Source organism: Coffea arabica, chromosome 11c, assembly GCF_036785885.1.
Source record: "Coffea arabica cultivar ET-39 chromosome 11c, Coffea Arabica ET-39 HiFi, whole genome shotgun sequence".
In the NCBI taxonomy this organism is placed as follows: Eukaryota; Viridiplantae; Streptophyta; class Magnoliopsida; order Gentianales; family Rubiaceae; genus Coffea; species Coffea arabica.
Window position 1 is genome coordinate 315,447 of NC_092330.1, and position 12,810 is coordinate 328,256.

At 33.7% G+C, this 12,810-nt stretch overlaps 1 protein-coding gene across 1 annotated transcript; it reads left to right on the forward strand.

Moving 5' to 3' along the window:
* The first annotated feature begins 1,743 nt into the window (after positions 1 to 1,743).
* On the forward strand, positions 1,744 to 3,169 carry LOC113716588 (uncharacterized). The gene is made up of 2 exons (XM_072070822.1): positions 1,744 to 2,559; positions 2,723 to 3,169. The coding sequence occupies exons 1-2, from the start codon at positions 1,744 to 1,746 to the stop codon at positions 3,167 to 3,169; spliced, it is 1,263 nt and encodes a 420-aa protein (XP_071926923.1).
* The last annotated feature ends 9,641 nt before the right edge of the window (positions 3,170 to 12,810 follow it).

Sequence of the window (12,810 nt, forward strand, 5' to 3'; positions counted from 1 at the left end):
CAGACTCAGGACGAAAGATGAACTCCTCAAAAAGCCTCCTTGTTCCTACATCTCCATCTATATAGTACACTGGTTCGTAAAAGCAACATGCATAACTAGACAGGCTAAAAGAAGCGTGAGAATATGCTGCAGCATCCATTTTAGCTGAGTATCGTAATCTCCTGGTACCCTTTATTCTACACAACCTACCAAATGCAGGGAAAGAAAACAAAAATATACACTGGTTGACTCATTTGCTTACACCACGAGCTAGACAAAAAATCCACCTCAATGACCCTAAGCAACCAACACATCCTTTGTATTCAACCTCTTCCAATGAGTTAACAAAAGTTTGTCTTGTGCCAATCAAACATTAATTTTCTTCTGTTTTTGACAAAGACCAATCTATTACAAACAACCTACTCAAAAGTTTTCTAGGATAGTCCCCAGGCCATTGCAAGAATCCAGTTGTCTTGATTCCTAGGCCATTGCAAGAGAAAAAAGGGACAAAGAGGGAGGAGTGGTTCCAAATCAGCGAGAACAATTGGAAGAGCCACCAAAGGAAGGAATCATTAGAATCAATAGGGATGCTGCTATCAGTGCAAAAATGATCAAGAAAAGGAATAATAGCAAGGAACTGGATAGGAAATATCATCAGATCAAGAGGAGTAGTGGAGACAAAGAAGGGAGAAGCTCTAATGTAAGAAATTTTAACCATTAGGATGGCACTCTAAATGGCAAGACAAGCAGGTTGGAGGAAAATAGATGTGCTATCAAACTGCAAAACAATCGACATGATCACAAGCAACAATGCGCAGGATGATCATATAGCAACCCTTCTGGAAGACATTGAGGACCTAATTAAAGGTTTTGAGCAATGCAGAGTCTCTTTTGTACCTAGATCAACTAATGTAGGAAATCATAGGCTAGCACATTTTGCAACATAGTTAATTAATGACATAAATTGGAAAATAATTTCCCACCATGGCTAGTAGAAGTAGCTAACAATGACTAGAGGGCTGAGGTTCCTTTTTTGTAATTAATCATTGTATTTTCAAGTATTAATATATAACGTTTGTTAAAAAAAAAAGATTCCTGGACACACCTATGGCTGCAAACGAACCGAGTCACTTGCGAGCAGCTCGAGTCGAGCTCAAATTCGAGTTCAAAATTGTTAGTTCGTCGAATTCGAACTCGAGTTCAATAAAATTAAGTCAAGACTCGATTTGATTAGATCAAAACTCGATTTAACTTGGCTCGTTTGCGGCTCAGGCACACCCTTTCAAATAGTGGTCACATGCCGAACATCAGTGATAATCTTCTGCAAAAGGAGATGGAATATGTATAACTCCATACTGATTGAATACAGCATTTCTACTCTGCCAAAGCAGATATACGGTTACAGATAATACTAATCTAAAAAATGTCCCCAGCAAAAATGTTACAGATAAGACGAATGCTTCTTGCAATCTATTGGATCGGGACTCCTTATTGTGCTTTGTTTCTCTGCAATGTTCGGCTGATTTCTCTACTCAATTTCCACCTCTTCGATCGGGTTGACCTAACTTGAACTTCAAAAAGATCGCTGTGGTCAGTTTCATGTTTGGCTTTCACCCTCCTTTTACTGTGATTCAAAGGTTTGTGGAACGCAGATGGGTAGAATTGGGGAAAATTGAAGAAACCTCTCTGAAAAATGGGGTATTTCTTTTCAATTTCGAGTCGCCTGAGTCTAAGATGGGAGTGCTTGAACAATCTCCCTAGCCTATGGCTAGCAGAATGATTTTCTTAAAACCATGGACACCTGATTTGGATGTGAAAAAGATGGATTTGGAGTCGATACCTGTCTGGATTCGTCTCCCTCATCTTAAACTTCATTATTACACTGAAACCAATTTGAGCAAATTTGCTAGTTTTGTGGGAAATTCATTATATACAGACAAGCAGTCTGCTGACCAGTCTCCAGTTGCCTATGCTAGAATTTGTGTGGAACTGCATATAGACACTATTAGGCCTGATAGTATCCCTTACATAAATGAACATGGACAGCTTGAATATCAAGAGATTGAGTATGAATGGAATCCACCTAGTTGTTTGAAATGCCAGAAATTTGGACATCTTGTTCAGCAATGTCCTCTGGCACTACAAGCTTCTACTAAATGGATGCCAAAGGCTACTAGTCAAAGTGAAACTGGATACAAGCAGGATACTATACGACAAATCCTTGTTCCTGATGAGCTATTTTCTCCGAAACCTGTGGAGAGTGTTGCTGAAACTATTACTGAGCAACAGGGTGAACAAAAAGAGGACAGGCTGGAAACTGATAATGCTGCTGAAGTTACTACAGAGCAACAGGGTAAGCAAACGGAGGAAAGGCTGGAAACTGATAGACAACACACACAGCAAACAAAAGAGTTATATTCTGTGGCTTTGAAAAGGAATGCGAAGGGCACAGCCAAGATGGAGATACAACCTATTGGAATGGTGAATATGCGTAACAGCTATAGCCCTCTGGATAATACAGACAACTCTCAGGTCATAGAGGTGCAGGATGAAAAGCTAGGAGGGGGAGCCAGGAAGAAGGCAGGTACAAAGCCCTTCTCCCCTCCTATTACAAGAAGTTTTTTTGCTAAATGACCCTATAAAGCAAATAGAACTGAATAAATTTGTACATATTTTTGGAGTTGTTGAAAATAAAGTTAGGTATGAGAACATCAATACTATTTTTACAAAATATTTTTTCCAGTGGCAACTTTTTCGTAATGGGGTGCCTGGTAGTGTCAGTAGAATATGGGTTGCATGGAATAGTTCAATAGTACATTGTAGCTTGCTAATCATTCATCAACAAGCAATATCCTACCTTGTTGACACACATGAGGGTCAGATCTTTATATTGACCATAGTCTATGGGGCAAATAAAACTGAGCAAAGAAAAGGATTATGGCAGCATCTAAGACAAATCTGGGCTACTATTGGCAACTCCCCTTGGCTTATCTTTGGGGATTTTAATGCAATAAGGACCAGCACTGAAAGAATTGGCTGCTCAGACTTTGACCTTGGGGCCATGGAAGATTTCAATAATTGTCTGGATGCACTAGATGTAATTGAATATCCTAGCAAGGGGTGCTTTTTCACTTGGTGTAACACGAGGGAAGTGGAAGACAAAATATACAGAGAATTGATCGGATTCTAATTAAAGAAAAATATTTGAGACAAGAATGTTCAATACTATTTAATAGACTAAAGAAAAATCCAAAACCATGGACAGAAGAACATACTCAAAAAAATAAGATATTTAAAAGAAAAAATTAAATCATTACCATGTTTATGTCTACCACATCCTAAAGCATTCATGATAGTTGAAACAGATGCATCAGAATTAGGATATGGAGGAATATTAAAACAAAGAATCGGAGATTCAAAAGAAGAATTAGTTAGATTTCATTCAGGAACCTGGTCTGACCCTCAAAAGAATTACTCAACAATTAAAAAAGAAATTTTATCCATAGTCTTATGTATATCAAAATTTCAAGATGATTTATATAATAAAAAATTTTTAATTAGAATAGACTGTAAATCTGCAAAAGAGATTTTACAAAAAGATGTTCAAAATATAGTTTCAAAACAAATATTTGCTAGATGGCAAGCTATTTTATCTGTATTTGATTTCGAAATTGAATTCATCAAAGGAGAAGATAATTCTCTCCCTGACTTCTTGACCCGAGAATTTTTACAGGGCAATGGAACGTGAAACTCACAAAGAATATATTCGAAGATTACGAGCTGAAAGAGATAATCCTATTCTTAGAAAACGAGATTCAAATATTTCACACAGACATTTTACCTATTATATTAAAACCTTTGAAACTGAGATTCAACCCATTCCTTATCATCAAATTCGAAACCACGATACAGTACACATTAGACATAGCTTTTGGGCTGCCACTACTCCAAAAGAACAAGCCTTTCTTTTCCAAAGACAAATCAATTCCTATATTATTTTCAAAGACGTCCTTAAAAAGGCCGGTCATCCTCAAGAGGATATTCAATATTACAACAACCAAATCCAACAGCTGAGAGAAAAACTTAACAAAATTATTTGTTAATTGTGCAGGATCATGGATTCAAAAGCAGGAAATTCCAGGCCAAAGACTCCTCAGGATTATGAGATGAGTCTTACTCCTGTTACTCAAAATAGATTCCAACTTTTATCAGATTTTCCAGCACTGACTTATAGTCAAGCTGCTTGTACTCCAACTTCCTCTCAAATTAAACCACTTCAACAACTACCAAAATCCCCAGAAAAATCCACAGAAAATACCTATTTTACTAAGTCATTTACCCAACATATCACTCTAATCAGATTTCAAGAAGTACCTTTATACTCTACACTTAATCAAATTACCCAAAGAATCTTTCCGCAAAAGTGTTTTTGGCAACCAGATGATCCTTCAAAAAATTTGGATTATTATGAATTAATTCTTACAGATACTCAATCTGTAGAAATATTCCCAATTCCAGACAGGAAAAATCCAAATATAATTAGCCACTCAAAATGCATAATCAAGAGAGTTTATTCTCCAAATGAATGGATTTCTCTTTATTCTAAAAAATCCTTTTCAGTAAGGTTCATTCCAGATGGATTCACTTATCAAGACTACAAAATGGCATGGTATTGTGCCTTCCTTTTTAGACCATTCAATCATTCATGGTTCTTCACGTTCAAAAAAAATTGCAGCAGAGAATTTCCAATTTGGTTTAATCACTGGTGGAAATGGTTTGGACCATAACCAGAGATATTACCTCCAAATGTGCTTATGGGATTTCAAACATATCTAAAAAGAGCAAAGGGGGAAGAATATACAAGACCGATTTTATTTCATATGGAGTTCAAAGTTTCATGGATATTTTGCTGGAGTTTCAAAATTCATCAAGAGTTTGAAAAACCACTTCCAATGTCATTAGTCAGAGAATTCAAAGTTAAATGGTGGACAGGATTCAATCAAGAATTCGGAGATCAAGTAAATGTCATCAGATTCCTAACTACCGGAGATAAACTCAAATGGACCAAACCAATATCGACTCCAACAACTTTTGTACCTACTACAACCAAGTCTTCACCAACTCCAACCACTACGGCACCAACTCCAACCACTACTCCAATAAAGAAAGAAAAAGAAAAAGATATCGAGATGGTATCCGAGGCAATCTCAAATGACTTTTTGATGAAAAAGATGATTCACGATCCAAGACTGCTTAAAGAGTATTTGGACTATTTACAAAAGCAGGATAAGAAAGAAGAAACCGACAAGATTGACGAGTCAGCAGAATCATCCGAATCTACTTTTGATCCATTCGGAGGACCATGCGGACAAGATCCAAATGACTTTTGAAAAAGATGTCGGCCACAAATGGAAAAGGAAGATGAAACTCAAATGAAGAGGAAATGAAATTCAAATGACAAGTCCCGAGCCTCTATAAATTGAATCAAGATTTTAGAATGAAGGCATCGGTGAAATTATCAGACTAGATATTGTAAAGCCTTTGAAAACTCTCTCAACAACTCTCTTATTTTCAACCTACTCCCAACTACTCTCAACCACTCTTGTACTCAAACTATTGTATAATAAGAAAATTCAAGCATTCTTCAAAGCTTCCGTGTGCAACTCAAAGTTTTATTGTAAGTCCAAATCTTTATGCTTATTACAAGTTTATATTGCGTGGGTAGAAGTGGTATCAGAGCCACTTTCACGTTTATATGCACCTGCATATTTAAGATTTTGAACTACTATTATTTTGTTTGAATTACGATTTTATTTTAATCTGCTAATTCATGCATTTATGTTTACATATTTTATTAAAGCTTTACTAAAATCGTTGGTAAGACTTGATGCCTTGTAAGACCGTTGGTAAGTCCAGGATAGGATGTTCCAGGCATAGTGCTCAATTGTTCCCGGTTAGGTAAAAATTTAATTAAATATTAAACATGGCTGCATTTCTTAGACAATTTAAAATAGGATCTAATTCAAAACAAGCTAATATAGTACAAAGTCACGAATATCATATGCCTATAAATAATTCAGATTGGACTATTCCAGAAGAAAAAATAGAACATTTTTATAGAATAGGCCCGTTAGATTTCAAAACAGCATTATCAATTAAAACTCATGAAGAAACAATATCTATTCAAGAAGAATATCAATCAATTCCATTATTAAATCATAGTACAATTCAAAAATATTTAAGTAAAGAATATCGATATATTCATATAGGTTTAATACAAATTGCTGTAAAACCTTTATTCCATCTAGGAGTAGATGCTCCAATATATTTAGCATTAAGAGATACTAGACTCAAACGTTATAAAACTTCGTTACTTTCCATGATTCAAACTAATGTTTGTAATGGACCCATATATTTTAATTGTGCTCCAAATTTTTCAATAGACTTAACTGACCCACACATCCTGAATTCAGTTATATTAGATATTCATTTACAAGGAAATGAATTTGAAAAACATACAAAGAATTTTCTTGTAAATTCATTTCCTTGTAAATGAATATCTAATGTATTAAATTGTGTATATCCAATGTATAATCCATGTAACAATAGAATTGTTGTATAATTCTATGTAACAATAGAATCCTGATAATTACAAAGCATATTAAAGGGTATTAAATCATGTAAGTTTGTATATTGAGATGAGTATACCCTTTAATGCTAACAGTGATATCAACTAATTTAATCTTATACATGATGGATTGCCAACACATGTTGTGATATCATAGTATTTAATTGGAAGATTGTATAATTATACTATGATATAATAAGGTAATCCATCAAGGCTAGACATTGGATAAGTAATGTATTATTTCAAACATATCTAAAAAGAGCAAAGGGGGAAGAATATACAAGACCGATTTTATTTCATATGGAGTTCAAAGTTCCACGGATATTTTGCTGGAGTTTCAAAATTCATCAAGAGCTTGAAAAATCACTTCCAATGTCATTAGTCAGAGAATTCAAAGTTAAATGGTGGACAGGATTCAATCAAGAATTCGGAGATCAAGTAAATGTCATCAGATTCCTAACTACCGGAGATAAACTCAAATGGACCAAACCAATATCTACTCCAACAACTTTTGTACCTACTACAACCAAGTCTTCACCAACTCCAACCACTACTCCAATAAAGAAAGAAAAAGAAAAAGATACCGAGATGGTATCCGAGGCAATCTCAAAGTTATCAAACTATAATTAGTTACATTGTAACTATAGTAGGACTATAGTTACATTATAAACTTGTAATAAGCATAAAGATTTGGACTTACAATAAAACTTTGAGTTGCACACGGAAGCTTTGAAGAATGCTTGAATCTTCTTATTATACAATAGTTTGAGTACAAGAGTGGTTGAGAGTAGTTGGGAGTAGGTTGAAAATAAGAGAGTTGTTGAGAGAGTTTTCAAAGGCTTTACAATATCTAGTCTGATAATTTCACCGATGCCTTCATTCTAAAATCTTGATTCAATTTATAGAGGCTCGGGACAAAACATCTTTTTGTCATATGCCACTTTACAATTTATATATCTTTATATCTTTATATATAAAGATATCAGTTACAATATAATTTCACCGATAATTTCACCGATATAATTACATCAAAGGCTTTGGTCTTCTTAATACATTTGTTAAAAACATATCTTTATACCATCTAAAATTTGATAATGTTGGACATCTTAAGTTTGTTAGAAATGTTTTATTAGAGTTTAATTCTTCTTTTGGATTTCCTATAAAGTACATTACTATTGTTACAATTAAAAATTCTGCAGCATCCGATTGTCTTTGAATATTTCCTTGATCATCTTCAATTTCTTGTGTATGTTCTAATATTGACAATTTATCTTGTAATGTTAAAGCATTATCCCACCAATTTTTTCTTTATCATAGTTTAAAAAGTAATTTCAAATATTAGACTATTTTGGATAAGTAAGAATGTCTAAGAAAACTCTCTCAATATAGTATTATCATGCATATAAGAATGTTGGGATATTAAATGATAACAAAAGTATTACTTTGGTATATACCCTTTTACAAATTATAAAGATACAATCTGTATTAATATTAGTTTAACTAATTATTATCATGCAACTATATATTATCCCAAGTTATATCCTGATTACATTGTAACTATAATCTTAAACTATAATTCTTTATTTTGGATATATGTTTTATATTATATTTTGTAGTAATCCTTATATTTAAAATATAAGAGTATATTCAGAAATAAATGTTATAAATAAACCATATAAAATAAATCATAAATATTTACAAGAAGATTTTGATGATGAAGAAAATAGGGGAAAAAGAATTTGATTTTTTCAATTAGAATCAGAATATAAAGAAAAATTAATATTAGAATGGAAAGAAGAATTAGAAAAGAGAAAATTTGATTTTCCTTTCTTTACCTGGTTATCATTTTATTTTTCAAAAATAGGAATAAATGATGTTTATAATACACCACAAATAAATGTTCAAACTAATTTATATAAAAAATAGAAATTAAAAGATGATCAAATATTAACCTCAATACATCCCCCATTACAAGAAGTAAAAATTAATATAGGACAAGGAGATAAAATAGCCTCACCTTTTAAAAAGGGTAGAGAAGCTGAATCAAGTACAAATAATAATGTAAATTTAGAAGATATTAAAAAAATTTATCAACAAAATAATTATACAAATCAAATTTTTCATACAATTTCTCAACATATGGAAGTATTAAATACAAAAATAGATACATTAAAGAAACCAGAATTAAAGTTTCCAAATGATATTTCAGCACCTCATTTTCAACCAAGAAGCCTAACCAGAGGAAAAGAACAAGATTTAGTTCAAAATATTAATAGTCAGAAAATAAATAATACAGACAATCTATTAAATAAAATATCACATGCATTACAAAGTATAACTACAGAAGTAAAACCTTCAACACCTAAAATAAATACTTTAGATCAAACTATAGAAGAAAATTCAATTGAAGAACTAGAAAATTCATACGAAGAATCAATAAATTCAGATCTAGAAGAAAATATAGTATTACCCATAGAAAATTGTTGACCTTGGTCGATCAATCCTTGGTTTTGATGATTAACAAACCAAAATGTAGATTTGGGCTAATGTTTTTATGTGAGTAATTTGTTAGAACAGATTTTTGTGGCATAAAAGAAGAAGCAAAAACAGGGCACTCATGTGCGACGTCCGAAAGGAAGCTATCGGACGTCCGAAAGGATGAAGAACATCAACGGACGCACGCATCGGACGAACATCGATCGCATCGGACGTCCGAGAAATTTCGCAAAGATTTGATGACTCTCTGACGACGGTCGGACGCAGGGTTCGGACGTCCGACAGGTGGTTCGGACGTCCGACAGGCCAACGGCTAGTTTTGACAGCATTTAATATTTGACCGTTGGAGAGCCTTTTGGAGCCATTTCTCACCTTCTATAAAAACCCCAAAGCACAAGAAGACAAGTGACTTTTGCCAACACAAAATACAAGCTTACAAGTGAGATTTTTGAGTAGAAAGATTCTTTGTTGGTTGTATAAGGGGTTGGGAAAGTTGGGTTGTGAGGTTGCTCAAGTGAATGTTACTCTCTAGGAGGAGTAAAACCTTAGTGAAGGTGAACCTATCACTTGAAGTGGTAAAACCTTGGTGAAGGTTACCTCATTTGTATAAAATAGTTCTTAATTGGGTGAGTGATCTTTCAAGTGTAGGTTGTTGAGGGTTAACTAGAATAATTATAAAACTCCTTGGCTCAACCAAAGTGTGTTTGGGGTGAGGAAGGAGTGAGCCTTCACTTGTATATCTTGGTTAGCATCGCCATCTATTGAAGAGGCTATTGGATTGATATTTGGTTTGCATTTCTTATCTTTTCTCTTTAATTAAGTTTTCTTTATTGTGCTTAAATTTGATATATCTTTGTGCATCATTGTGAAATTGTTTGTACTCATTGGGTTGCACCAGGCCTTACAATTGGTATCAGAGTTTGGTCTCTTTTGATCAAGCTTAACCGCTTAGAGTAAAGATCATGGCAACCATAAAAGTTTCTTTTTTAGAAGGGCAATCTATTGATAGACCACCTATGTTTGATGGTTCTCATTTTAGCATGTGAAAACAAAGAATGATGATTTTCTTACAATCCGTTTATATTGAATTATGGTATGTAGTAGAAGATGGTCCTTATGAAGCTAGAATAGTTGACTCTACCACCAATTTGAGTAGATTAAAGACTAGACAAGAATTGAATGAAAAAGACAAGATATATCTTTCTTTGAATGCCAAGGCCATGTATATATTGTGCATTGCATTAGATGTAAATGAATCTAGTAGGATTAAAGGTTGTAAATCAGCTAAAGACATTTGGGATAAATTGTGTGAATTTCATGAAGGTAACCAAGATATTAAAGAACAAAAGAAATCTTTACTTGTTTCTGAATATGAATTTTTCAAAATGCATCCTCTTGAAAATGTTGATAAGATGTGTAGTAGATTTTGTGACATTATTGAAGATCTTAAATTGCTTGGAAAAGAATATTTTTTGGGTGAGAAAAATAGAAAGATTTTGAATGCCTTGTCAAAAGAATGGGAAAACAAAATAAATGCTATAGAAGAGGCAAAGGATTTAAATTCTATGTCCATTGAATCTCTTGTGAATTCCCTAACCTCTTATGAATTAAAGCTGAAATTCAAAGTGCAAGAGGAAGAAAATGCAAGAATGTATAAGAGAGGCATAGTTTTTAAAGCATCTCAAGTGGGGGATAACCCATCCTTCATGGATAATGAAAACATGGAAGTGGACAATGATATAACTCCTCACATCAAAAGTTTCAAGAAGATCTTCAACAAGAGAAGTTCAAGAGGAGATTGCAAAATTATATGGGATGAATGCAATTCAAAAAGAGAAAAAGAAGAGTTGGCACAAATGGCACTAATGGCCTTTGGAGAAAATGAGGTAAATTCTTATCACTCTTCTTGTGATGAAGATAATGAAGATGATGATGTGAAAATTCTTATGATTAAAATGCATAACAGTTTGAGAAAATCTTATGCTAAAAATAAAAATTTGAAAACAAAAATAAATGATTTGTTGGAAGAAAACTCCAACCTTTTTCAAGAAAACAAATGTTTGAGAATGGAAAATGATGATTTAAAAAATCAAAAAAGGATTTTTGATAGCAAAAATAATTTGAAAAGGAAGTTGGAAGAGAAAACAAAGTTTTATGAAAAAATGTTAGAGGAACAAAATGTGTTAAAGAAAAGAATTAATGACTTGAACGAGTTTCTCGAAAATGAAAAACAAAAGTTTTCTCAAACAAAAGAAAGAAAATTTTTTCAAGGTACAAATAAGTTTGCTATGATAAGGGGTAAGAAAATTAGCTGCATTAAATCCACCTATGTGCAAAATACTTCTATCATGTGTCACTTTTGTTGCAAATTTGGACATATGCAAAATGATTGCTATGTAAAGAAAAATATGAGAAAATGCATGAAATCCATGTGGATTGCTAGATCATGTCGTATTAACTTCCAAGGACCCTATAAAGAAAGGGTACCAAATGAAATTTCTCATATTTAGGTACATCATGAAGATTTGATCCAAGAAGTGCTATATGGTTGTAAGTACAATTGAAAATTTTGATATTCAATATGGTCTTGATTTGAAAAATAAAGGGAGAGTTTGTTTTTTTGATTGATGCCAAAAGGGGGAGTAGGATTTATTGAAATTTCTTTGTATGTTGGCACTTTCTAAGGGGGAGCTTTATTTGAACTTATTTGATAAAAGAAATCTTCATTTTGTTTGTCATCATCAAAAAGGGGGAGATTGTTGACCTTGGTCGATCAATCCTTGGTTTTGATGATTAACAAACCAAAATGTAGATTTGGGCTAATGTTTTTATGTGAGTAATTTGTTAGAACAGATTCTTGTGGCATAAAAGAAGAAGCAAAAACAGGGCACTCATGTGGGACGTCCGAAAGGAAGCTATCGGACGTCCGAAAGGATGAAGAACATCAACGGACGCACGCATCGGACGCACATCGATCGCATCGGACGTCCGAGAAATTTCGCAAAGATTTGATGACTCTCTGACGACGGTCGGACGCAGGGTTCGGACGTCCGACAGGTGGTTCGAACGTCCGACAGGCCAACGGCTAGTTTTGACAGCATTTAATATTTGACCGTTGGAGAGCCTTTTGGAGCCATTTCTCACCTTCTATAAAAACCCCAAAGCACAAGAAGACAAATGACTTTTGCCAACACAAAATACAAGCTTACAAGTGAGATTTTTGAGTAGAAAGATTCTTTGTTGGTTGTATAAGGGGTTGGGAAAGTTGGATTGTGAGGTTGCTCAAGTGAATGTTACTCTCTAGGAGGAGTAAAACCTTGGTGAAGGTGAACCTATCACTTGAAGTGGTAAAACCTTGGTGAAGGTTGCCTCATTTGTATAAAATAGTTCTTAATTGGGTGAGTGATCTTTCAAGTGTAGGTTGTTGAGGGTTAACTAGAATAGTTATAAAACTCCTTGGCTCAACCAAAGTGTGTTTGGGGTGAGGAAGGAGTGAGCCTTCACTTGTACATCTTGGTTAGCATCGCCATCTATTGAAGAGGCTATTGGATTGATATTTGGTTTGCATTTCTTATCTTTTCTCTTTAATTAAGTTTTCTTTATTGTGCTTAAATTTGATATATGTTTGTGCATCATTGTGAAATTGTTTGTACTCATTGGGTTGCACCAGGCCTTACAAAAATCAATTTGAAGAAAAAAATGATCAA